The sequence below is a fragment of the Tiliqua scincoides genome, chromosome 7 (genome assembly GCF_035046505.1).
Source record: "Tiliqua scincoides isolate rTilSci1 chromosome 7, rTilSci1.hap2, whole genome shotgun sequence".
Lineage (NCBI taxonomy): Eukaryota > Metazoa > Chordata > Lepidosauria > Squamata > Scincidae > Tiliqua > Tiliqua scincoides.
The window spans coordinates 38,259,717-38,285,499 of NC_089827.1; the positions used below are offsets into that span (position 1 = coordinate 38,259,717).

Below are 25,783 nucleotides of genomic sequence, written 5' to 3' on the forward strand. Positions count from 1 at the left end.
GGCCACCTTGCATTGCCAGAACTCTATATTCTGGCAGTGCAGGGTGCTTTCTGGCAGTGCAAAAACCAGATAGCTGTCACATGCTTCTGAAAGGCTACTGAAAATGGGGAGTGGCATGGCACATGAGGCAGCGCTTCCTGAAGCTTTCAGCAGTGCCAGTAACTTGGCAGTGGAGGTGTATCATGGGCAGGGAGGGAGGAGGGGAGGGAGGGGTAGTTCTCAGCAGCCCCAGCCATGTGCTGGATCCTATTTGCTCTTTCCCAGGCTGCCCCACCTCTTTTCTCTCCTGGGACACCAGCAAAATGGCTTATGTAGCTCCTAGGAGACTAATAGGCAAGAGGGCTGTATACTGGGGGATAAGTAAAAAATATTTACTTTTTAAACATTACGCCCCCTCCCACCATTGGATATAGCATGCTTTCCATCGGTGCAGTTGCATCGGTGCCAATGGTGAGGAATACTGGGCAGTAAGGGAGGCAATGGGGCGTGAGAGGAGGGTAGTTTGGGCCTGGGAAGGGGGCAGGTTCAGTGACAGTGGCATCCTATTCTTATTGCTGGTGCAGATCTGAGTTGACCCCTGGTGGTAGCAGGATCTTACCCTGGGGGAAGGGAACAATATTCCCTTCCCCCAACATACCAAAACTCCCTGTGGGATACGGCGGTTGCCACATTGCATAGGGAGTTGTGGTGGATTGGGCTACCCATTTATTTTGCCAGTTTTGGAAGCATTTGGCTGCCCAGTTGTGTGATGTATAATCAGATATTAATTTGTGGTCAAGTATCTTTTTTGTCCAAAAATGTTAACACACTTCCTTATTTTTAGAATGTAGTCAACAGAGTCCTCTTGCCCCCCTGCTGAGATATGCATGATTATTTTCTGCAATGTTGTGGTTTTTTAGCTTTGTGCTCCTTCTCGCTCTGTGTGTGTGTGTGTGTGTGACAGAGAGGGGGGGGAAGAGAGGGAGGGAGGGGGGGAGAGAGATGGAGGGAGGGAGGGAGAGGGAGAGAGCACAAGTTAAAAAGCCAAGGAGGCTTGAGAAGAGATGGAGAAGACTCTAATGGCCTAACTGTTGTACTTTCAGACATCAGATTATCCAATTGTGTTATCTTTGGAGAATCACTGTAAACCTGAACAGCAGGAGGTCATGGCAACTCACCTGACAGATATTCTGGGAAACTTACTGATTACTTCCACAATTAATGATGCCATACCAAGCTCACTACCCTCCCCAGAGGTAAAAAATAAAAAATAAAATTTTTTTTCCCGTTCACTTGAGAAAAATGATGTGGGGAAAAAATATCTGCAATTGTTCTGAAGATTCCTTGAGAATTCTAGGCAAAATCATTGTTTGGTGATTGAAATACCATTACTGGAAAATCCGAATCCAGGAGTGTGTGTGTGTGTGGGAGAGGCACAGAGTATTTGCCACAGACTGCATCTGATCGATGTACATCTTGCTCCAACCCATCCCTTCTTCCCACTATTCCTTCCTTTTCCACCAGGAGCCCATAAAAAGAAACCTGCAAAGGGAGAAAAGTCTGGGGCAGAGGAGGGGGGGGGGGAAGCCAAAGCTTCAGGGGCTGATTGCTGCCTGTGGGTCATACATCATTTTCTCTTCTCCAAACAGTTTGAAATATACACTTTTTTTCCTATGCCAAACAAGTAACATTCATAGACACTTCCAAGATATTCTAAACTGCGCCCAGACGATAAGGCTGGGAGTTGGGTGAGGGGGAAGGCAGATGCAAGCCTGCGAAATCCCTGAAGCGCACTGTGTTTTTTTTTATAGAACCAGCTCACATGCATGTACATCACCTGATTTGTCAGCATACAATGTGTGGACAGATTGTATGGAAATGCATTGTGTCCAAGACAAGGGGAAGCTGTTTGAAAGTTCAACTTGTCGTGTTTGAAACAGCTAGTTCTGCTTAAAAAAAGCTGAGGAACCTGAATGCACTGGCACCCCAAGCACAGCAGTGGGGCCAGAAGGGATGACCATAAGAGTCCCCGATGGTGGAGAGTGGAGACTGCAGGATGAGCAAGGCAGCCACTGCCAAGGCAATGCTGGCATGCCTTCCCTCAGTCCAAGGTTCCTATGCCTTATGAGATTCCTTGTAACCACAGTGAACCTGACAGCACAGGATATCAGGCAATGGGGGAAGGATACTGGGAAGGAGAAATGGCTGACACCTGGGCTCCTCAGGAGAAAGTCAAACAGGTTGTGAAAGAAGACTCAGATGTGTAAAAGAACCCCCCCTTCCATTCTGACAGGGACACGAAGTGCAGGGGCAGCAGGTGAGGCAGGACTGACATCCCTTGAAAATCGCCACAGCCTAACCCAGTGATCGCTGTGTATGCGTTCCATCTGCTTACTGAGGTGCAAGTGGGCAGAACGCGTGTGCAATCACCAGGTTAGGCTGAAGCAATATTTGGAGGACACCAGTGAGGTGGTCCTTCCTCACCTGCCATCCATACACCACACATCCCTGCATTCTGAGGCACCAAGGGCAGAGGCTGGGACCTGAAGTGGCATAAAAACTGTGATGTTTGAGCTCATTCATTATGGCAAACCACTACATAAAGCTGTAGTTCTGTCGACATCCTGCCCAGATGTGCAGGACCCCCTGAATAAACATCATTTGTTTTGTAAGAAATCATGTGGCTTCCCTTCAGCATTCTCAGATGTTTTCTCCATAGAGGAACCCTAAAATTCATGTTGTCAAAATGTCAGTGCCAACCCATGCCAAAACTATGGCTTCCTTGTTTGTCCAGTGGTGCTTAAGGGCACACTAGGACTTGCAACCTGATTGCTGGATGATGTATCAGGGGGTGGCAGGGATGTGAGTGTGTGACTGGAAGAGGAGACTGGCCCACTGGGTGATCCTTAGTTCAATGTAATGAGATAGAATATTTGGATGTAGAGATTTCTGCCAGTGAACAAGGCTGATTTTGAGTTGCCTCCTTCCTCCATGGTCCACTGTGCGAGTGCTATCAAATTTCTTTCCACAGGAACTGAAATTCAAAATCATGGTTAAAAATAAGAAGGTTGGAACACTGGAGGAGACTCTTCGACGGAAGGGTGAGAAATGTCGGGATGAGATTGGGGAACTTGAGGAGCAAATTGCATCGGATGATGAAATTGATTGCCAGCCCTCAGAAACTCATCTAGCAAAAAAGAAGGCAGACTCTAAAAACAAGGTAAAGATATATATATATATATATCTTAGTTGGCATCCATCAGTCTCGGAAGACTATGGTATCGCGCTCTGAATAGTGGTTCCGGAACAGTGTCCTCTCCAGTGCGCGAAGGCTGGGTAAGGTAGATATGGAGGATAGACTGTTACCCATGCAGCAAATCCCCCCTCTCCACGTCGCTGAAATGGTCCAATGGAAAGGCAGAAGCCAGTACGGTTGGTTCCAGCAGTGTTGCAGGAGTTGCCAGAACGTGACTGTGTTCAGCCATGAACTGCCTCAGGGACTCCGGCTCCGGATTTTGCCTTGAGGTTGACTCCTGAAGCCTTTTCCATAACTGGATGTAGCCACGAGGCAGTGGAGGTTTGGGATCAGAGTTTTTCTTCTCTCAGATAAGCTGCCTTCCCAGGCTAACAAGTCCCATCTACCCGGTGGCTGTTTAGTCGCCTCTTACGACAAGTACAGCCAAACTGAGGGCCTATTCTTATCCCCAGCCCCTTGCTTTCCCTCTGAGGAGAAAGAACTGCATTGGAAATATATAGGTAGAACCTGTTTATCCACAGATTTTACGTCTGTGGACCTGGCTCAATGCACATAAAAATGTCAGTTCTGGTTTTCCTCAGGAAACCGGAAGTCATGTTTTTCCAGTTCCAGAAGCCATTCTGAAGCCTCAGAAAGCCATTCTGCAAGCTTCAGAAAGCCCCCTGGAGGTAACTGGAACACAGCTTGGGTCTCTTTCAGAGGGCTTGAGGGGCTGAAAATAGCAGATTTGCTACTTGGATGGGAGACCGCCTGGGAATACCGGGTACTGTAGGCTTATACCATAGTCTTTCGAGACTGAAGGTTGCCAACCATTTTTATCTGCAATTTTCTGTATCCATGGGGGGGGGGGGGTCCAAGAATGGATCCCCCACCGATAGTGAGGCCCCATCTGTATGTGTTTTTGTAACCTCTACTTATTTACAATTGTACAAGATAAGCAGGGTGGAACAGGCAAGTACCCAAGAAGCACCAGTCCCCCCAAAGCAACATCATACAGCTACAATCCTAAAAGTCTTCCACCTTAAAATCATTTTTTTCTCTTTGCTTGCTAGTTTATTTCTGCCCTTACCTCCGAATACGGAACTTCTCCTGAAGGTTTCCTCTCTCTTCTATAATCCATTGTCTGTTACCAACTCTTTCCCATTTTGCTTAGAACTTTCTCACAGACCACCTGCATGGTGCCCCCTCTCTTTCCTCACTAAAATCTCCCCTCAAACCATTCCTTGAAGCCTTTAGTTCTTCATTGTGGTCTCTGTAGCAAACCTCAGTAACTTCCATAGCTTTGTTGAGCATTCTTCCATTGCTCTGGAGTGGAGGAAATCCTATGTGCCTCAAGGGCAGGAAGAATGCGCAATCCCCCAGTTCCTCGTAAATCACCTTTACCAGTACTGCTTGTCCTTCTCAAAGTGGCTAAAGACACTTGAGAGAAGCCAACCTCAATGTCATCTACCTTGAGCAAATGCACAAAGTTCAGGAGAAGGGTTATCCTTTTCTTTTTTAACCATCCAAAGCCAAACTCTCTCAGAGTGGAACATGCCTTAGCCCAGTGGTGTCACTAGGGTTTGCATCACCCAATGCGGGAGGCCAGCACATCACCCCCATGATGGGCCTTCTCCCATGCAGTGGGTGGGGCAATGCGCTGGGCAGTGGGCATGGTGATGTTTTTTGGCTATAACTTTTAATAGAATAGATATATTCCAACATGGTTTGTTTCATTACATTCTGCATGAAATTTTGCATTGAATGATATATAACTTGATGGTATTATTCTAAAATACCAAGATTTTGAAAATTGTGGCCAGTAGTGGTGTCACCCCCCGCCCCCCGTGCATGTCACCTGGTACATCCAGCACCACCTTAGCGATGCCACTGCCTTAGCCAATGAAAAGAAAACCCATTTTGGCTTCCAAGGTTTCTGCCATAGCTGTTTGCTATGGCAAGGATGTTTTACACCATGGATGCTAAGAACATTGAGGTTGCCAATTTTCTTTCCTGCTTGTCATGAAAGCACCATGATGTTCTCTCTCTGTAGGAGAGGTCACTTCACCTCATCTCTTTGCAGGATTATAATGCTTGTTAACCTTTCTCTACAGGTTAAGGTGAAAGTTGCCATGTTGCTGTCAGACCTTGTGATTTACACTGCTTCCCGGTCATTTGTCAGCTTTGAAGATTCAAAAGCAAACCAGAAATGTTATCAAAATAATTCCATAGGGGAGGTAAAGGGCCAGAAACTGATAAAGAAGAGAGGTAATTTGGAAGATTCAATTTGCTAAAATAAAAGTTTGCCACTAGTTGTCCTATAAGCTCTTAGTAGACTAGAATGTTAGGAAGCACAGAACTCTATGTTGTTTCAGATGTTTCTTAAGTCCTTTACAGATGTTCTAGAATGTGCATGAGGTGGAGGGACACCTCATGGTGCAGTGGCACAGCATAAACTCCACTCCTATCACACGTACCTTACATCACCTGTCTACAATATGCAGATATGTGAGAACTTCCACATCACATCAGAAGAAGGCTCCAAGGCCTGCCTGTGAGAGCTTATCAGGCTGTATATGCTGGCCTAGATGTTGAGGTTCTGATGCCTATAAATAACATTTGGATCAAGAACATTTGTTACATAAAGTGCACAATCCTAACCCACTTTCCTAAGAGGGCAGTGCAGCTCTTAGGTAAGGAAACAAACATTCCATTACTTTGAGGAGGCCTCCGTGAGTGCCCCCCAACTGCAAGATGCAGCACATGTCCCATTGGCACAGCTATGCCAGTGCTGGAAAGTGGGTTAGGATTGGGGACAAAGAGGAAGATAACTGAAATTGAAGCATTATTAAGAAACCTTTCTGACTACCAAGGAGGCAGATGTCTTGGTTTTCCACATTTACTAACATTTAGTGAACTGTATGCCATAATTGAGTATAAAGCTCTCATGCTAACACAATATGGCTGCAACACTACCCACACTTTCCTGAAGGTAAGCTCCATTTAACAAAATAAAACTTACGTCTGAGTAGACCTGGTTAGGATTGTTCCCTAAGTCAATGAGATGCTAACACAATTGCATCTCAATATGTCTCATTGACTGGACTTTCAATAAGTCCAGTCAATGAGATGCTAACACAATGAAAGAATACAATAAAATCAATGACACAGTGAAAACAGTACAGTAAAATTCATTATTAATACCAGTGATGAGTGAAGGGCAACATTAACTCAGAACATATAAGGGACATGCTCTGAGTTGTTTCCTAGTACCCACATGCTAAAATCTGCCCTGCACGATCCCCTCCATGCTATGCAAATTTCCTAGGTGCAGGGAGATGATCATATAGGTTCAGTCAGAAAGCAGCTCTAATGGAGAAGGGGATTTAGAATGGGGCCTGAAGACAAGAAGTTATCTAATAGCGCAGTCCTAACTTGTGCTGGAGCAGGCAGGCCATCAGGCCTGCGCTGCATCCAGCACAAGTTTGGGGCCAGAAAGAGTGCAACCTGAGGCAAGGGGAAAACTTTCCTCTTACCCTGTGTCACATTGCACTGGCACCAATGTGTCTACTCGGACCGGAGCCACCTCATGTGGTTGTGCAGATTCAAGTAGGATGGAGCAGGCAGAGGCTGCTGTGCGATGCCTGGGAATGTGATCAGGATCTGTCATAACCGCCAGATCCTGGCTCCACCTCCTGCTTCCCACCTGCCAATCCCCAGGAACACCCATCACTTGCCCACCCGCCCTCCCTCTTCCCCAAAACGCCTTTATTAGCCATGAAAGTGAAAATGTACAAGCACCATTTTGTAGATCACAATGGAGAAATCCAGGACTTTGGGTAGCCTTGGTTGGGCAGTAGTGGTGTGTCCACTCCTTACAAATGAAAAGGAACAGCAAAGGCAAGAATTTTGCCATCTCCAGTCAATGAGATGGGTTGTAGTATTTTCTTTTCTTTATGCCTTCAGCATTTAGAAGGTTCTGGAAGCTCACAGGGCCATTTTTGGTTAAAAAATAAAATTTTCTTTTTTAATTTACAAATTTGTTTACTGCTGGATACTTATGGAGTTGTCATCCCCCCAGGACTGTACAAGCCACTGTTTTATTCTGAGGTGGCCCTGTTTGCTACCAGTCTGTTAGGCACTTGGCCATTTGCTGTTACTGTATATATACGATGATGACAGCACAGGCAATGATATTTTTGTACAGGGAATTTCCATCTCAGATTTAGAGTTCCAATTGAGACAGTCCACCATTTGGATATCTTAGGGCCCAATCTTATCCAATTTTCCAGCACCAGGCAGCCACAATGCAACCCTGAGGTAAGGGAACAAATGTTCCCATACCTTAAGGAGGCCTCTGTGAGTGCCTCCCCACCACAGGATGCAATGCATGTCCCATTGACACAGCTACACTGGCACTGGAAAATTGGATAGGACTGGGCCCTAAGTAGGCACACTGCCTAGCAGTTGCTGCAGAATATTATCCTCAGAGCTACTTAAATTATCCACTTGAAAAACAACAACTCTTTTTTCCCAGAAACTGGGAAAAATGATGGTAATTAATCTCTCTGCAGTTTGCGCAATCACTTTCTTTTGTCGCAAAGTAGAAGCTTGTGTAGAATTTGGAAATTATGATTGGTTCTTGTGCTAAAAGTCTAAGAATTAGGGTCTACAGTAGCGATTTTCAACCTTTTTCATCTCACTGCACACTGACAAGACACTAACATTGTCAAGGCACACCGTCAGTTTTTTTGCACTGCTTTGCAGGGGGGGGGGGGGGCTCACTTCCCTCTATGGCCCTACTAATAAATGACACTTGCCTAAACTTTTGTGGCACACCTGAGGATCATTTGTGGCACTCCAATGTGCCATAGCACACTGGTTGAAAATAGCTGGTCTACAGAGAAGTGGAAAGTAGGGAAGTAGGAAAATCTGTATAGGCTGGGAGAAGTACACAGGCTGGGGTGGGATGGGGGGGAGACACAATATGAATAAATGGTTAACATGTACTAAGTGAAAAATGGAACCTCTGATCCAATCTTCCTTGTTTGCCAATGCCCCAATTCAATGAGTTGTTTTGGATATGGGAGCTTACATGGCATTCCCCTGCTCACAACAATGGCTTGACCATTCACTTCAATATTGGGAGCAGTCCAGCATGTGCATTCTTGCACTTTGCACAGGATCTGCTTCTTACTTCTACTGCTATTACTGGATCAGCCGCATTGGTACATCTGAGCATGCATGTTTGCCTGGATCAGGGACTACAGGGATGATGCAACTGCTGTTGAGCATTTTAATATTCTCCATTGATTTAAATGGGAGAAAATTAAGGATGTATTTAATTTCTTCACGAAAATCAATGGGACTTAAAAGCATTTAACTTTGAACTTAACACATCTTCTATTTTTTAGCAAGAAGTGGCACATTTTTTCAGGTTTTTTCTTGGGGGGGTGGGGGGGAAATTTAACCAAGTGAACTAAAACCTTCTGGCTATGTGTCCAGTATCCAGAGCCACTGGCTATATTTTTTAAATGTGTAGCTTTTTCTGTTTAAACAGACGAAAGAGATGCATAGCAATATTGTCAAGGAATGCAGACATGAATATTGTATGGTGAATTTATTTCAAATACACATTAAATTAGCTTTCCCTTTAAATATTAACTCTCTCTCTCTCTCTCTCTCTCTCTCTCTCTCTCTCTCTCTCTCTCTCATACACTCTCTCTCTCTCTCTCTCTCTCTCTCTCTCTCTCTCTCTCTCTCTCATTATTATTATTATTTATACTGCATTCACCACTTTTTATGCTTCTGTTTGTAATATGATTTTTCTTTATCTTTTTTCAGCCGGAGACTTTGTCACGCACACACTCCACTTCATTACAAGAATCTACCCTAAAGGAACCAGGGCAGACTCTTCCAATTATGATCCCCAAGAATTCTGGAACGTTGGATGTCAAATGGGTAGGATTCTTCCCTATAATATTGTGCTGCATGTATAAATGTATAGCCCAGCACAGTATTTCTCAATACAAGACTTGACTTTGACAACATTTCACACTAGATCATGTCAAGACCTCCACCCTGAGGAGTAGTTTGGACCCACAGCCCTGAGGGAGAAGGGCCAGTTGGACCAGATGTAGTCCAAAGTCCCAACATTGGAACATAACCAGGACCCATCAACCTGGAACAAGAGCACCTAGAGTATACAACCCCTGAGCCTGACTTCCCTGAAGAACGGGCCCAGTCTATACTAAGGACCCCACTCTTTTCCATTCCAGCTTACCAGTGCTGGCAATTGGCTAAAAAGGATCTGGTGGAAAGAAGAATTGCAAACCTTCAAAGACACTCTTTGTCCACACATGGAGGATGGAGGGTGATGTAGCCTGGGAGAGGGAGTCTAAGTTTCAGACTATTTAAGGCCTCTGATCCTCTTGGATGCCCCATTGGTGCTGCCTAGCTGTGGTTTCCCAGCAATGTCTCATCACTCCTTGTTGAATTCTGCTTGGAGGCAGCACAGAACATCTCTGAAAGATAAAAAAGACAGGCAGGGAGGCAGGGCATTCCTTTACTTTGAGGAGGCCTCCGTGAGTGACACCCAACTGCAGGGTGCAGCACACGTCCCATTGGCACTGCTAGCCAGTGCTGGAAAGCGCTGACATAAGGGGTTAGGATTGCAGTAGAGCAGGAGGGCATTATGCAGGTCCTGGCAGAAGGAGGTGTGCAAGTTGAAGCACACCTAATTTTGGCATGCTGAAAAATGAGGTGTATTTATTGCATTTATTGCAATAGCAACTGTATGCTGACACAATTTGTATTATGTGCCGCTTGTCCCTTGGTCACTTTGAGTTTGTTCAGAAGAAAAGTGCTTCAGCAATAAATGGCACTTTTAGGGTTAAATAAACCACTTAAGGGAGGCAATTTGCAGTGAGAAAGCTGTGCAGAGGTAAATGCCCTCTGCCTCCAAGTTGCAGTCTCCAAGTGGTTGCAAGTCACAAATAGACATGCCACCTTTCAGCATGTGCTCCAGGACCAATGCTTTATGCTGCAAATGAGTCAGGGATTCCCAAGGCACACACTGCCAATCCATCCACAACATACATGCATGCAGGTGGGACTTTAAACCCCTATGAACCCATCTGGAGACCCTGATTCAATTATAGGTGTTCAATGAGGATTGAGATGTTCAAAGATGTGTAGTGCATGCATGTCACCCACATTATCCATGTCTATTTTGGGAAGCTCTGGTGTACATATGGCAAACTTTTTTTCCCCTGTTGATTTTATTTGGTGTAATTTGCCATTATATTTAACTTATATCATTTTCATACATTAACCAAATATAAGGAGCTATTCCTCTGCTCTGTAAATGGCTTTGTGAACTTTTTGGTGTTAAAAAGTAGTGTATAAACTTCCAAAATAATTTTATCCTTCCCATAATGGATTTCCAATAGAAGTAATTACTAAATATACTGATGTATATTTTGGTGGGATTTTGAAAACACATCCCTTTTTGTATGTGCATGATATTGCCCTGATGACGGTAATAAACATATGACTAGAATTAGTGATAGACACATGACTGTAATAATAAACATATGACTGGAATTTTTTTTGATCTCATTTTTAAAATCCTGGGATACGAATTTGGTGATATTGGGCTCTCAATATATTTCAAGTTTCTTTTCCTATTATCTTATGACCTAATACTGAGGGGGGGGGCATATCCGCAGTTCCCATATCGACGAATTCACTTATCTGCAGATTGGGTTTGGCCCCCCAGCACACAGACCCCCGCACATACTCCTTCCGCTCCCCTTGTCTCTGGAGGGGCCTCTGGGCTGAAGTCCTGGAGGGCTTCCCCTTGCCTGCTAAAAACATCACTTCCGTTTCTCTATGAAACCAGAAGTCATGTGTTTTTAGCTTCAGAGCTCAGTTTGAGCTCAGCAGAGGCTGGGGATGGATGACCTTAGCCTCTGCTGAGCTCAGAGTTCCCTCACTTCCGGAGTGGGGACTGCCCCTTGGGACTGCGGGGATGGGCGTTTTCCCACATCTATGGTTTCAGCTATCCATGGGGGGTTCCAGAATGGAATCCCTGTGGATAAGGGGTTATACTTTCTTATCTTTATCTGTATTCCTTTCTTATCTTTTCCCACTCAACATCCCTCACTGCAATGGAAAAGTAGCAATTGTGGGTAATTGTGTTTTTCATTTCATCCTGCAGTAGCCAGGAAAGAAAAATAATATTTACATCTCTTTCTGCTATGTTCTACTATCATTGCATTTTTTAAAACTCTTCCTTAATGGCATCTGCAGAATGTAGAACAAAAGACAATTGATGTATACTATATTAGCTCCTTGGTACCAAGGCCGGATGCATTGGCACCATTGGCTGGATGCATTTTTGAAAGGAGACATCTTCTTGGTCCAAAAGGATTAGAAACTGAGAGCCATTCAGGACTCCTGCAGCCTGCATTACAGAAAACTGGATGCTTTTAAATGCCACTACAGGATCTAGAACTAAATGGGTGCATCAGTGGTACCCAAGTGCCTGCCAACAAGTAACTCCCCACCATTTCCCCCATTGCTGGACCCCTGTGGGAACGTGACACAAGGCAAATGTCCATGTATTTCTTTATGAACATGAATCAATACTGCCAGTGCAGTGATTCAAAGGGCACCATTAAAAAAAGAAAAGAATTTATTTAAAATATTTGAATGCCACCTGTCGACTATGCAGTCATATTCAAGGCATAAAACGACAGAAAATAACCCTTAACTGGAAAAATACAGTGGCAGTACAAGGGCATCCTCCTCAGAGGAAACCCAGGTCTCCAAAGCAGCAGGAAAAAAGCAAATCAAAAGCAGGGGCAGACACCCACAGGTCCAAGAAACCATCGCCAGTACCAAAGACAACAATGCAAAAGCTTGAGGAAACAGGGCAGCTGGCACCAGAATGTCAGTAGGTTCTGTACTAGGAGACAGTTCTAGGTCCACTGACAAGGCTGTGGAGAAGGCTGTCTCTCCAGTTGCCATCAGCTTCATCTCTGAAGGCCAAGGCCAACCCAAGATCCCTTGCTGCCTGAGATAGCTTGCCAAATGGCACCTAGTACTGTGCCAGCCTCTGTCCCTCACATTCCCTAGATTGTGGAAGGAAGAGGGAGGCAGTGTTGGAGCGGAAGGGCCTAGGAGAGGGGGGTAAAAGGGGAAATTTGTACCTGGGCCCAGGGTCAAAAGGGGGCCCAGGAGCCAAAGGAGGGGGCCCAGAAATTTCCTGGGATCTGACATTTTCTGACCTACTCAGACTTGTTGCCCGTATGGGATGCTGGGGACACTACTGATGCCACATGGGTGGGTAGACCCAGGCTCCAAAGTCTTTTTCAACTGTCTCTACCCTCCCCTCACCTTGCTTCACCCTTCCCTGCCCCACTCTGCTCACCCGTCACCACTCTCCCCTGCTCTGTTTCACTCCTCCCCCTTTGCAAAGGGACCCAAAAGAAACTTTGTACCCCCTGATATAATTCCTCTCAGAGGCCCTGGTGTGAGGGAAAGGGAAATGGTGGGCTAGAGCAGGGGTGCTCAATAGGTGGATCGCGATCTACCGGTAGATCGCGAGGCAAAATGAGTAGATCGCAGAGCCCTGTCTCTCCAAACTGTTAATATGTCAGTTTTGTCTAGTGACTAGACGAAACTGACATATTTAGCTGACACTAAACTGACACTGAAACTGACACTTTAGCTGCTCTTCAGGCATGCAGCAACAAAACTGATGAAACTGACTAGACTCCAGCAGGGGCTCCATACATTAAAGGGGGTGTCTGTCAGACGCTTCCTTCCCCCCTGGTAGATCTCCGGGCCTTGCTGGGTTTCAAAGTAGCTCTCGAGCCAAAAAAGTGTGAGCACCCCTGGGCTAGAGTGTCTCTGTGAGCGCATGGCTCTCTAATGCTTGTTCTTGTAAGAGGAAACTATGAGTTCCCATTATGTCTGAATCCTCTCAATGAATTCCATATTCGGAACAACCGTCACATTTTCCAAGGTATAAAGTATTTCACGCTGGGAATAGCCACACTGAATTTGAAATTTGGTTTACCATGTCCTTTCCCCAGAGAACCCAGGGAATTGTCATTGTTTGAGGGTGGAAGGGAGAGAAACTTGTGACAGCTAAAGTGACATTAAACTGATGTTGGCGTTCAGTGTAGACAGAGACTTGGGAGGCTTGAAAAACATCACATGCCCACGATGCGGTTTTACCCTTATAGGAAGATGTGAACGGACTGTGCTCAACAGGTGCATAAGACATGCACAAAGGCCATGCAAAAACTGATTGTGCAGGGAGGCTCTTGAAGAATGCTAGGATACATATTTAAAAGTGGATGTGAACAGTGCCTTTTCGTGCCTGCAACTGAAAAACTTTTTTCCCGTTACAGTGGCCTTAAATTTCCAGACAACCGGAATACCTATGGACTTGTACCTTGGAAAATTTCAGGACAATGGTGGCTCTGGTTATATCCTAAAACCAGATTTCCTGAGACAGAGAGATGCAACTTTTACCCCATTTAATGTAACTGGGAATTATAATCCAGTTACATTGACCGTAAGGGTAAGATGGTTTCATTGAAATGGTTGTCTTACTTATAGAACAATTATCACATAAAATGGACCGAACTGCTCACCTCTCACTACTAGTTATGACATTTTCTAGTTTCATTTTTGTTTCCCAAGTTCATTGCTGCTGAACTCTCCCACTGGCACTTGTAGAAGAGCTGTGCATACCCATTCCCATCAGTGCTCAAGCATGAGGGTGGGAGGGATAGGGAAAGGGGGCTCTTCAGCAGTCCCAGAGTTTTTGGGTGCGGGGGGGGGGGAGAACCCAAGATGCAAACCAACTTCCATAAAAAAAGAGTTTAAATTGTAGACTGTGCTAGAGGTGGTTTATACACAATTCTTTCCATCTATGTCTCTATATTTTAACAATTCCTTTCTTTTTTTACATTTTGACCCTGCTTTTTGGTGCAGTAGTCCCCACAGTTGCTTAGACTTGGAACAATAGAAAATAAAAGCATATGAACCATCGATGAATAGCATCAAATGTCAAAGTCAGACTTAACAAGACAGAATAGAATGAAGCAAGACTCTCTGGGCAGGGAAGGCCAAAGGCAAAACAAGAAAGCCTCACTGTTGACAGCCATTGAAATAGGGTCTCCAGATATTGTGAAATTTGCGGCAACCAGTGAGACACAGTATTAGAACAGTACCAGTAATATAATGAGCAGTGTGCTCCGTTCTAGAACAGAGATTGAGAAGGATGGAGAGCAAGAGAAGCCCTGTTTAGATGTTCGTTATCTGGGTAGAGTGTACCCAACCTGAATGGGAACATGCCAGCAAGCCCCACCCTTGGCAACTATGTGCTCCATAGTTCTACCCACTCTTTCCAGGTACAGTGTTTTGCAGTCACCTGGGGAGGGATCTTTCCCATGACTTGGAATATTGAGTGCTCTGCTCTGGAGTTCCACTACCTGATGGCCCACCAATAACCATGCGCTGATGGGACAACAACAACATTGCACTGTTGTTAAGATGGTGGCGACAAGTGAAGCTGCAATGGAAGCACTCTGGATTGCTGTCAGCACCTAGGCGCTCAACTGAGTTGGGCACTAGACAGGGTCTTAGTACCTTCTGAAGGTCCTGAGTCCCCAGCCAGTGCCTCTCTTGGCCAACTCCTGATATTACCCCTGGGCACTAGGTCTTCCTCACTCCCCAATCTGCAAGAAATCACTAGGGCAGGGTGCAGCTGATCTATAGCACATTTGAGCTAAACCGAACGTTCAGAAGTTTTCGTGGTCGGCTTCTGAGACAGTACTATTAAATGCTGTTATTTACGCAGATTTCAGTGCACCCGGTCATTCTTCAGCTGCAATTTAGAACATTATTGCAAGCGAGTAAAAAAATGGCAAATTGAATTAAACCTTTCAGGGCAAGTTGTGATGCTCATGTTCAGTGATGGCCCTGGGAAATTGCCTGTTGGAACAAAAATAAATCAAAAAGGTTTGATTTATTATCCACAATACTTCCTTATGCTTTCCGATGCTTGCTGTTGAAAATAGCCTGAATACTATAAATTTCGTGACCAGGGAAGCTGCAAATAGTTATCAAAAGCATTTGACAAGTTATTAAATGCAAGTTGTGTAAGGTGGTTTGAATCTCTCTCTTTGTTGCTGCAGTTATTTCATTACAGAATAAACATTCGCTTCCCTTGTCTTCCACCATTTAACAATGCTTATGTTCAATGTTTTCTGGAAAACTGTTAAACGAAGCCCAAGATTTTTCTGCCTGTCTTATAATGGAATTGATGGGCAGTAGGTTCAGAAAAGAAAGCATTTCTTTGACTATCACGCGGTAACCACGTGGAATTCACTGCCACAAGATGTGGTGATAATTTTAAAAGGGATTAATTCAGCAGTTCTCAAACTCCCTGAGAGTTTGAGAACTGAGATAACTGTGTGAGAGGAAGGGGTGAAGGCCATGAAGCAATTACCAGGATCACATTGTTTTCAGGGCAAAAGGGTTTTTTTTACACTTACCTAAAGCTGGCACTGGCCTCTGGCCTCCTCGAGGGGGAGGTGGTGCAGGGAGCCCCGTGGATGCCTTTGCAGGGCCTTTAATATATTAAAGATGAACTTATATGAATGAATGAAGGTCTTGCAATAGCTCAAGGCCCCTAAAAGGCCTTGCACAAAGCAAGGCTGGCCTTTCATTTTCTGCCACTACTGCATCACAGACGTGAAACAGCAAGCAGTGGAGGGAGCCCTCATCCCACAGCTCACCCAGAGGTCAAACAGTTGCCCTCACACTGAGAGTGGTTGCATCGGGCCAGTGTGGGCTCCAACAAATCTCCGAGGGCCAGAGGCTCATTGGAGACTGGGGGCTCCCTGAGGGCCGCACTGAGAGACCTCGAGGGCCACAAGTGGCCCCAGGGCCGGGGTTTGGGCACCCCTGCTCTAAAGCATAGTTTGAAAACCAGTGACATTTTGTATCCACGTACATCGTGATTGGGTGGGTGGAGGGTTCCACCCCATCACTATGGGTTTTCATGTTTACTGATTTTTGCACATTACAATATTGGCCCAGGATAATCCCCTGTTGAGCTCATTTTATATCATTTTGTTTTTATGTTTATTATGCAAGAAGGAATATTTTCTGTGCATTTAAATTGTGTGTCGTGTAGCATTTCCCTCCTTCTACAGCAGTTAATGGAGCTCTCATTGCCAGTGAGACTGAGATTGAACTCTGTCGGAATCAATATCAACAGCAATCTTTTTAGTAGTGCTGATGGTTATAATGCTGAAAGTGTTGGGAGATTGAAAGGTTATGATGTCACAGACAGCCATGCTAGGTAGTGTTAAAAAAACTCTTGCTCCAGGTTTGAATTCTGCTGGGACATATCACTGCCTTTATTATGTAAAGTTGAAAACAATGCGCCCAGTTATGATAATACAGCACTGAAATTTACAGCAGTGGTTTCACATTGTGTTCAGGTCAAGACTGTGTCTATACGAGAAGATCAGCAATGGTGGACAAGCTCCCTCAGAAAGAGACAGGCACAGAGAAGGACCACAAAATTGGTGAAAGAATGGGAGCACTGGAGCACATCCTCTGCAAGGAATACTGCAGTGTAGCAGTGGCTTAGCTAGAGGGGTGCAAAGCACTAAGTAGCATGCAAGTGGCCCCTCCCCCTTCTCTTTGGAGCCAGGTAAATGCCTCCATTTTGCTCACAACAGCTGGAAGGGGAGGGGCAAGGGCCACTTGATTGCTATGGTGAGGCTCCCTGCAAAACATAGTGCTTTGCACCCCCTCTAGCTATGCCACTGGTATTAAGGGCTTTCTCATTTAGGGGGGGAAAAAAAGACAGAGGCTGCAATCCTGTACGGTACACATTTTCCTGTGAGTAAGCCCCATTGAAAGTAGGGCTTACTTCTGAGTAGACATGCATAGGCTTGTGTTGCAAGGGTATGGACTGGATTGACTTTTATGAAATCATCACTGGAGTGAAGAGAGAAGATTCTTCCCTTCCCCGATTTATCATAATATTAAAACTTTCGGTCACCCACCAACTTAGGACACTCCTGTTTGTTTTATCATACAGATCCACTTCAGAAGGAGCCAATGCCCTTATGTGGACAGATGGATAGTTGACCTATTGCATATTGGAGCCATGGGCTAGCACCCTCATAGTAAATTAATCTTTATGGTCAATTTCATTATACAGATTATTAGTGGCTATCAGCTGCCTCCAAGTAACCTCTCCAAGAGCAATAAAGCTGATCCTTTGGTCTTGATTGAAATTCATGGTGTTCCTGTGGATATGGCAAAACAGCAGACTTCTGTAATAAAGAACAATGGTAAGTACTGTATCACCTTTTACAGATAGGACAAGAGATTCAGTAACAAGCAGTGCATCACTTACATTTCTATTCAGAAATATGTTCCATTGAGTTCAATAGGACTCTATAAGACTTACTCCCAGGTAAACCTTAGGTCACAGTCCTATCTACACTTATCTGGGAGTAAACCCCATTGACTATAATGGGATTTATGTCTGAGAAGGCATGTGCAGGATTGGGCTCTTAACTCCTCAGTAGCATCTTTTCTCCCCTTCATGGTGTCAGGAAGGGATGAGGAGAATTCAGACGCTGATGCCTGGTACCCATCCAGGAGGTTGTCTTGCATAAGGTGACATTGAAATGGATGGTATCTGTCCCAAGAGCTTCCTGCCAGAGTGTGCCCATTATCTGTAATCATACCAATATAGGTGGACCCTGTATCCATGGGGAATATGTTCCATCCCCCCCCCGATATGAAAACCATGAATGCAGGGAAACCCTATCTCCACGGCCCTGAATGTCTATTATTGTTTAGATTCTTACTGTTGCAGAAATGTTCTTGCTTTTGCAGTTCATTAAAAGCATACGAGTTTATAATGCGTGCAGGCAGCCTGAATGTGTGAAGAGACTTGATCAACATTAACAGGAAGCAGTTAACTTCCTGCTTCCTGTTTACATCGATCAAGTCTCTTCAAGCATTCAGGCTGCCTGTAGCCTGCCTGCGTGTATGCTTATTGTGAGCTGTAAAAGCAAACACATTTTCATAGCAATAAGAATCTAAATGTTAAGAAGCAAGTGGGGGCTTGTGGGGGGTGTGGGGGGGCCCCAGATCTGTGGATCCATGGATCACTGAATCTGCAGATACCGGATCCGTGGGTAAAGGGGCCCACCTAAACTTTTGCTTCCATTTTGGGAATATCATTTTTTTTTTTTTTTTTCAAAGCATGACATTTTGACTTGCGTGCACCCTCTCAAAGTGCTGGGAAAATCAGTCTTGTGGCGCATTCATCTTTTGTAATATTCAGACTAGAGTTTGTGCGAAAATCTACCACCAATTCTGAAGGGAAAGCCAAAGCTTTTCAATGGATTTTATTCACTGAAACTGAGTCACCTTCTTCTCTTTGAAATGACCATTTTGGTGAAAATCTGTTGTGAACATCAAGGTCAAAATGTGTGGTGGGTATGTGTTGTGGAGGGTTGAATTGAAGGAGGAGAGACTTCTTTCTTTTCCTTTAAAAAAACTAAACATCAATTCATGGTTAAAGTAATTCCATAACCAAGTGGGCAATTTTTCTCCCCTCTGTTTACTTCAGCTTTGAATCCCAGATGGAATGAAACATTCACATTTACAGTCCAAGTACCAGATCTTGCCTTAGTACGCTTCATTGTAGAAGATCGAATGGCAGTAACAGCCAATGACTTCCTTGGTCAATATACTTTGCCACTTATGAGCATGAATAAAGGTAAGAGAAGAATTCAAGCGAACAGCTAAATCCCCCGATCCAAAACTGACCTCTTGAGTACCAGTCGAGAAGCAAAAGGAAAACAAAATGGGTTCCTTTAGGTGGAATGTGAACTTGACCTGGCATTCCTCCGTCCATGCCTTCTCAAACAGACTCTCTGGAAAAATTAATGGCTGCTCAGTGGAAAAGTCCACAGTAATTCAGTGATGATTTGTAATCTGTTAGCCAGTTGATGACAACAGATTTTAATGGGATCCTTTTCTTGGATCAAGAAATTTTGGCTCCGAGCTTCCCCACCCCATTCAGACCTGTGTTTTCAGACAAATGCACACATCATGCATTTTCTACTTTTGCAAATGTACTATCAGGAACTCTAGAGCATGTATCAGATATTAGATAGTCTGGGGATCTGACCCAGCCAGGAGCTACCTGGAGCCATGTGTACTTCATCCTGGGGAAGGGAGGGGATTCTGAACAGTCGTTAATAGCAGTTTTCAACCTTTTTCATGCCACAACCCCAACAAACAAACAAACAAACAAACAAACAAACAAACAAACAAACAAACAAACAAACAAACAGTCTGGGGACCTACTGTCAATTCCGCCCCCCCGAGACCCTATTTGTCCACCCCATTGCTTCCCTCTTGCCAACCCTGTTATGCCTATGCACTGTAACCAAATATTTTTATTAGAGAGAGCAGAAAAAATTACCTGAGCAGGACTGGGACACAATCTCCGGGTACCCAAAAGGGTATACCAGATGCCTCCCCCTTTAATTGGTGGTGCTCTAGTTCAGTGGTCTTCAACCTATTTCATTCCCGTATGTTGCCGTGACCCCACAACAGAGGTGTCGCAACTTCACTGTGGTCACAACCCCAAAGTTGAAGAACATTGGTTTATATAATGAACAATACTTACGTAATCAATCATTTTGTTAATGTGGAAACATTGACATATTCATAGTCGCTATGCATGCTTTTGAGGGCTTTCACCGTTCAGTATGCTGTTTATGACACAATTTGTGCCTGTGTTCCCTTTGCACACACAAAACTTCCCCTGTGCATCACACTGAACACACACACACAGGAGCCTTACTGCTTCCATCAGAATGCCTGCAGAGCTTTGAACTGGGTCTCACAAATGGCCTTGTTTAGAGAAGTTAGATCAGCCAATCCAACTGTTGACAAAGAACAGTTTAAAAAAAAACAAACTGCGAGAATTCAAAAAGTTTGCAGGATGGAAATCAGTCAAATGTCACTATTTTGGCATCACAAATTTATCGAAAGTATAAAGCTCAGTTTATAAAATATTACTTTGGTTTAATATTACATACACCACGCAATAAAATATCTATAGAATTATTAAGTTGTATTTCACACCACATGAACTGGCATGAAATATTTAGGCTCTAACGACACAGCAAAGTATATGGACTGTCAAACGACATCTAACAATGTTATTGTCGGATGAAAACGTATCTATTTATCAACAGCAATGTACCGATAAAACCACAAATAACAAAAATACATCCAAAGCTACCCAGATGAACTTAGTACTACAAAATAGAGATTATTACCTAAACAGTATGCAAATAATGATTTACTAGACTCGTGCAGTCAAATAAATCTGTTTCCCACAGACACGAGAAAGAGAAAAGAGTTAGTTGAATCACTTATTTTTCAATTGGTAAAAGAAAATTAAATGATCTTAGTATGGATTGCCTTAGACATGCCACATGCCCATTCCATCCATTCTAAGGCCTGCACAGGCAGAACATGTGTTCCCTCAGTGCAGACTGCTGTAACGGTGCCATAAAGTGCTTTGCGTCAGTGCAGGGAGCCAACATGCCAACGGGAAGGTTGGAACCTCCCTGTGTGTGCTAGCAGAGCGACAAAGGCCCGCTGGAGCAGGGAAGCCCAGTGCAGAGGGCAGAATGGAATGGGGGTAAGGCAGGGAGCAACTGTTACCCTGTGGTGCAGCAACTGTTACCCTGCACATGCTGGATCTCGTCTGATCTCGGAAGCTAAGCAGGGTCAGGCCTGGTTAGTACTTGGATGGGAGACCGCCTGGGAATACCGGGTGCTGTAGGCTTATACCATAGTCTTTCGAGACTGAAGGTTGCCAACCAAGGCAGGAAGGTTGAACTGGTAGGGGAGGAAGGAACGGAGAGATGATAGGGTAGGGGGTGGGCAGATTGGGCCCAGGAGGGGTCAGGTTAGGTGATAGCAATGCACACCAAACCCTAACCCATTCCCAGGCCCACTCTGCCTGCATGGATCAACTTGCAGAGATATTGCTGGTGCAGGTTCAAGTTGAACCATAGCAGCTACTGGGGTTCACCCTGGGGAAGGGGAACAAATGAAATTCCTGAAACACCTGAAATTCCCCTTGGGATGCAGCGTAGACCACTCAGGAACCTCCGCATCTCCATGTGGGGATTTAGTTAGGATTGGGCTACCTGTCTATACATACATAAGACACAAAATCCAGTGGAGATTTTAAGTGCAGAACTATCAGAACTAGTGCATAATCAATTTAAGACTATTGATTTCAATTGGTTTAAGCAGATGGAAGTTTGAGGCTGTTTTGTTCCTTCCAGTATGAAGCACCCATGTCACTTAAACACAGGGGCAGCCCCATGCTTACCAAGGGATGTGTACAGGGGAATGTCCCCTACATTACAGCGAATGGGAAAGCCCATTTAGAAGGAGAGTTCCAGGTGTGCATCAGAACCCCTGCACTCATAGCCAATCACTGCACTGGAGTGGATGCTGTTTACTCCGATGAAAAGGAAGCATCTATCTGTATTTCTTGGGTTTTGATGCCCATGAGAGTCTAAAACCCAGGTCTTCTGACTGGCCCTTCGCTGCAGTCTCACAAAGAAATCTCTATCAATTTCTTTCTGTTTGTTTTGACGGAGGTTTTGCCTTGCAAAGTGAAGCAGGGTGTGAGTCTTTTAAAATAAAACTAGCTAGCTAAATATGTGGCAGCTGGTCCATTACTTTGGCAGGCAGATCAAAAGAGAGGGCATTGGTGTCTCCCTTGTATCTGACCAGGTGGAATGGCTGCTGATAGATCCCGCTGTGGAACAGGGGCAGCCAAGTGACGGTTGGTCAAAGTTAGGTGGGTAGAGGGGGCCTCATGTTGTATCTCTTCCTCTGATGCAGGCAGTGGCAGACCTCCCTCCCCAACGTCACACCCTGGGGCAAAGGTCCAAGATGGCGCCCCCTGTGGGATGCTACCGCCCCCTCCTGTGCACAAATCCATCATCGTCCCTAAGGTCCACCACTAGATGCAGGAGTCATAAGTATATGTGACATACAGCATATGCACATCCACCTTCTTTTTAAAAAAACAGTGGTGACATGAGCTCTTTAAAACTCCAGCTTTCTTCCTCAGAGTCTATTTTAGTCTCACTTAACATTCAATGCAATCTTGCTTTCTGGTGACATCTATTTCTAATGCAGTGTGTGGGTTCATTTCCAGGTTACCGACACGTTCCCCTGGTTTCCAAACTTGGGGTTAGCCTCAAGCCTGCCTCTCTCTTTGTGTACATATGGTACTTTCAACAATAATGTCATCACCGCTCCCCCAGCTGCGAGTTTGAATAAAGCAACCATGATCAAAGCAGAAGACGTCCAGTTCTTTTCTAAAGGCGCTAATGTTTGGCAAGGGCTCACAGAAGATAAAGGGGCAATGTGTGCCCATTATGGGGCTGTACGCAGTGGCAAGTATCTTGATCCTGGGATCCTCCATGCTCAAACAGCTTTTAACTGGTGAGTAGTGGAGAAGGTAGGAAGGTGGAGGAAGAGGTGGTGCTGTGCAGGAGCTGGGTGTGCATGCCCCTCCCAAGGGAGGAGCAGAATTGGGATCTCACTTTGTGTACCAGTTAGACTGGACCTGTCAGCCTCTTACGGCCCAGTTAAGGTGCCCTTACTCTGCTGGACCCAGCATTCTGGTGGCATAAGGCACTTTAAAGCAATCACAAACACAATGCAGCAGTGGGAGCAGCAGGGCCGCCACTACAAGCGATGAGTGAATTTGCGGGCGGCCTGCCAGTGAATCCTTCATGGCCCCTGTGCTAAGTCAGCACAGGGGTGGGTGGGTGGGTAGGAGGTAGGGAACAGAATTAGGGCTGGAAGGGGGCCATATTGGTGGTGGTGGTGCTGCCAATATCCTACCCCCTTCCAGGCCTCAGTGAGCCATCCACTCAAACTTGCACCAGCTAAACGTTCCCTTACTTGGAGGAGATCTCTGGGGTGCTCCCTCCCCATAGGAAGCAGGAAGATCTGCTGGCTCGCTGGACAATGCAACTTCGATTTAAAACAGCTCCTTGGCTATATCTTCTATCTGTTTTTGGAATCTTTTGTTTCCTCTTCCCTGACACATGCTGAATCCTGCCCAGTGTACAGGTTGAGCCTACTTATCTGCGAATTTTCCATCTGTGGATCCATCTGATGGACCCGGACTGAGCCAGAATTGGCCCAACCTGAATCCTCCAAAGGTAACTGGAGCTGTGCTCTGGTTGCCTCCGGAGGGCTTTCTGAAGCCCACAGAGGCCATGTCTACCCATGGCTTCCATGGGCTTCAGAATGCCTCCTAGAGGCAAAAATAGTGACTTCTGGTTTTCGGTCAACACCAGAAGTGATGTTTTTATGTCTTTAAAAGGCATTCTGAGGGCTAGGGAAGCCCTCTGGGGCTTTTTTTTGCCTCTCCTAATGCCTTTTAAAGGCATAAAAACATCACTTCCATTTGGATGAAAAACCAGAAATTGGTTTTTTTTTTGTCTCTAGGAGGCATTCAGAAGCCTGCAGAGGCCACGTGCAGATGCATGTAGCCTCTGAGGGCTTCAGAAAGTCCTCTGGAGGTGACCAGAGCACAGCTCTAGTTGCCTTCATAGGTTTTAAGGGGCCAAAACCCATGGATTTGCTTATCAGTGGTTTTTGGTATCCTCAGAGAACGAATTCCTGTGGATACCGAGGCCCCGCCTGTATTTGATTCCTCACCACTATCTTTTTCTCAGATCCAGCTATGTAGCCAGCTGGCCTCTTGACATGTGGAAATTGTACACCTCTGTGGAACTGTCCTTCACATCCCAAAGTTCAAGAACTGATTTAGTAGTTGGCTAGAATATGTTTCTTATAGCTAGAGGTGTTTGTTTCCGGTAAGATAGGATTACAGCCTTACTGAACACAGTGAGCTTACTTCTGAGTAAAATAAATAACACTGTTTTCAAACTTCTCATAGCCCAACCCTTTGCAGAGTGAGGCATACCTAACTACATACAGTCAGGTAGTAATTAGCAATATTTGGTAAACTATGGATATTGAAAGCTCATAGGCAACTTTTTTTTTTTGCTTACATGGCAACTTTATTTTCTGCCTTTTAGTGCAACTCTCAGAACAAGTGTACCTATTAAGGAGAGAACAACACAATATAAGAATAAATACAAGGCTAAAACACAATTTAAGCAATCACAGTGTTACCAAAAAGGCTGTTTTGTTTAGGGGAATTATTTATATTAGCCTTCTGGAAACTTTTGGGACCATAGGCTGGATACAAGATAGCGTAGAGCAAAGAAATCCCTTGTTTAGCTTAATGAGGAGACTGGGATGAAGGTAACTTTCAATCAAAGGATTATATTTTTATTGCAAAAACACACAAAGGTAACATAATACACATGGAGAATCGATAAGTATATACTTGTCTGGTGTACTTAACTCTTGGTGGATGCATGTGCTATGTATTTGGGGTGCATCCGAAAAGGAAACAGAAATGGTTAGGGTGTAGGAAGGTATTTTAGGGGTTCCTTAATCTGCTAAACTCAGTTGCTGACTAAAGATGGGGGATAAGGGAGGGATAGGTAGGGAAGAAGAGGGGGAAGTTTAGACGCACGATATATTTACCTGTGGGGGGGGGAGCAGTTGGATGAAGAGAGTCCTGTGTATGGCCCCTCTAGCAGGTGGGCAGTCAGAGAGAGAGAGAGAGAGACCTGAGCTCTGCGTTCTCTCTTATAAGAGTTGTCTGACCTGGAAGTCAATCTAAACTGACCGGAAGTATCCCAGAGCTGTGGGCATGCTCAGTAACACACAATGGTACAGGTGGAGTGATGAACCGGAAGGAAGGCAGCTTACCAGCCAGGCTGACCTTCTGGTTGGAGGGATGCAATCTGTATAAGGTGCTTAAGAATGTTAAAGCTACAACAAAAGAACAATAGACTTCCTCCTCCTAGGTGCATGCTTGTTTTGCATAATCAGGAGACACAGTGATTAGGTTCTACATTGACCTGCAAGGAATTGGGGGTTGTGTAATTCATGTGTTTGTAGCTTGGCCATGGCCCTTAGAAACATGTGCTGGGGGAGGAGTGGCCTGCTTGCTTGGTCTGTATAGTCCAAAATACATAACTAGATATAAAAACACAACTTGGAAGGGAAAAGGGGATTTTCACGTAACAACAGAAAACAGCAAGTGACAATAAAACCCAACAGAATAATCAAAGAATTAAAATCAGAAAATAGTGCCAGCTGTCAGGCTGATGACAAATGAGCTTCTTTATTGAAGGTATTCCATATAACAAGGCTTGATCTGAGGGTCCATGATACAGACACCTTCCTGAAGCCAACCAGTTCCAGCCCAATCATATCCAAGGCTGATGCAGTAGCCCCTGTGTCCTGTGGGCCAGCTAGGGCCCAGAAGAAGCAGAGGCAAGAAAAAAAAATCTTTTACTT

General features: G+C 44.8%; 1 protein-coding gene and 1 pseudogene across 1 annotated transcript in view; both read left to right on the forward strand.

Moving 5' to 3' along the window:
* Window positions 1–22,630, forward strand: part of LOC136657204 (1-phosphatidylinositol 4,5-bisphosphate phosphodiesterase zeta-1-like) — a 40,406-nt gene extending 17,776 nt beyond the window's left edge. The window contains exons 6-13 of the mRNA XM_066633905.1: window positions 1,083–1,235; window positions 3,011–3,199; window positions 5,329–5,482; window positions 9,059–9,175; window positions 13,639–13,811; window positions 17,478–17,610; window positions 18,906–19,055; window positions 22,542–22,630. Of these exons, the coding sequence (XP_066490002.1) occupies window positions 1,083–1,235; window positions 3,011–3,199; window positions 5,329–5,482; window positions 9,059–9,175; window positions 13,639–13,811; window positions 17,478–17,610; window positions 18,906–19,055; window positions 22,542–22,630 (1,158 nt within the window). The remainder of the gene's footprint in view (window positions 1–1,082; window positions 1,236–3,010; window positions 3,200–5,328; window positions 5,483–9,058; window positions 9,176–13,638; window positions 13,812–17,477; window positions 17,611–18,905; window positions 19,056–22,541) is intronic.
* LOC136658219 (5S ribosomal RNA) lies at window positions 21,027–21,146 on the forward strand (annotated as a pseudogene).
* Window positions 22,631–25,783: the final 3,153 nt, after the last annotated feature.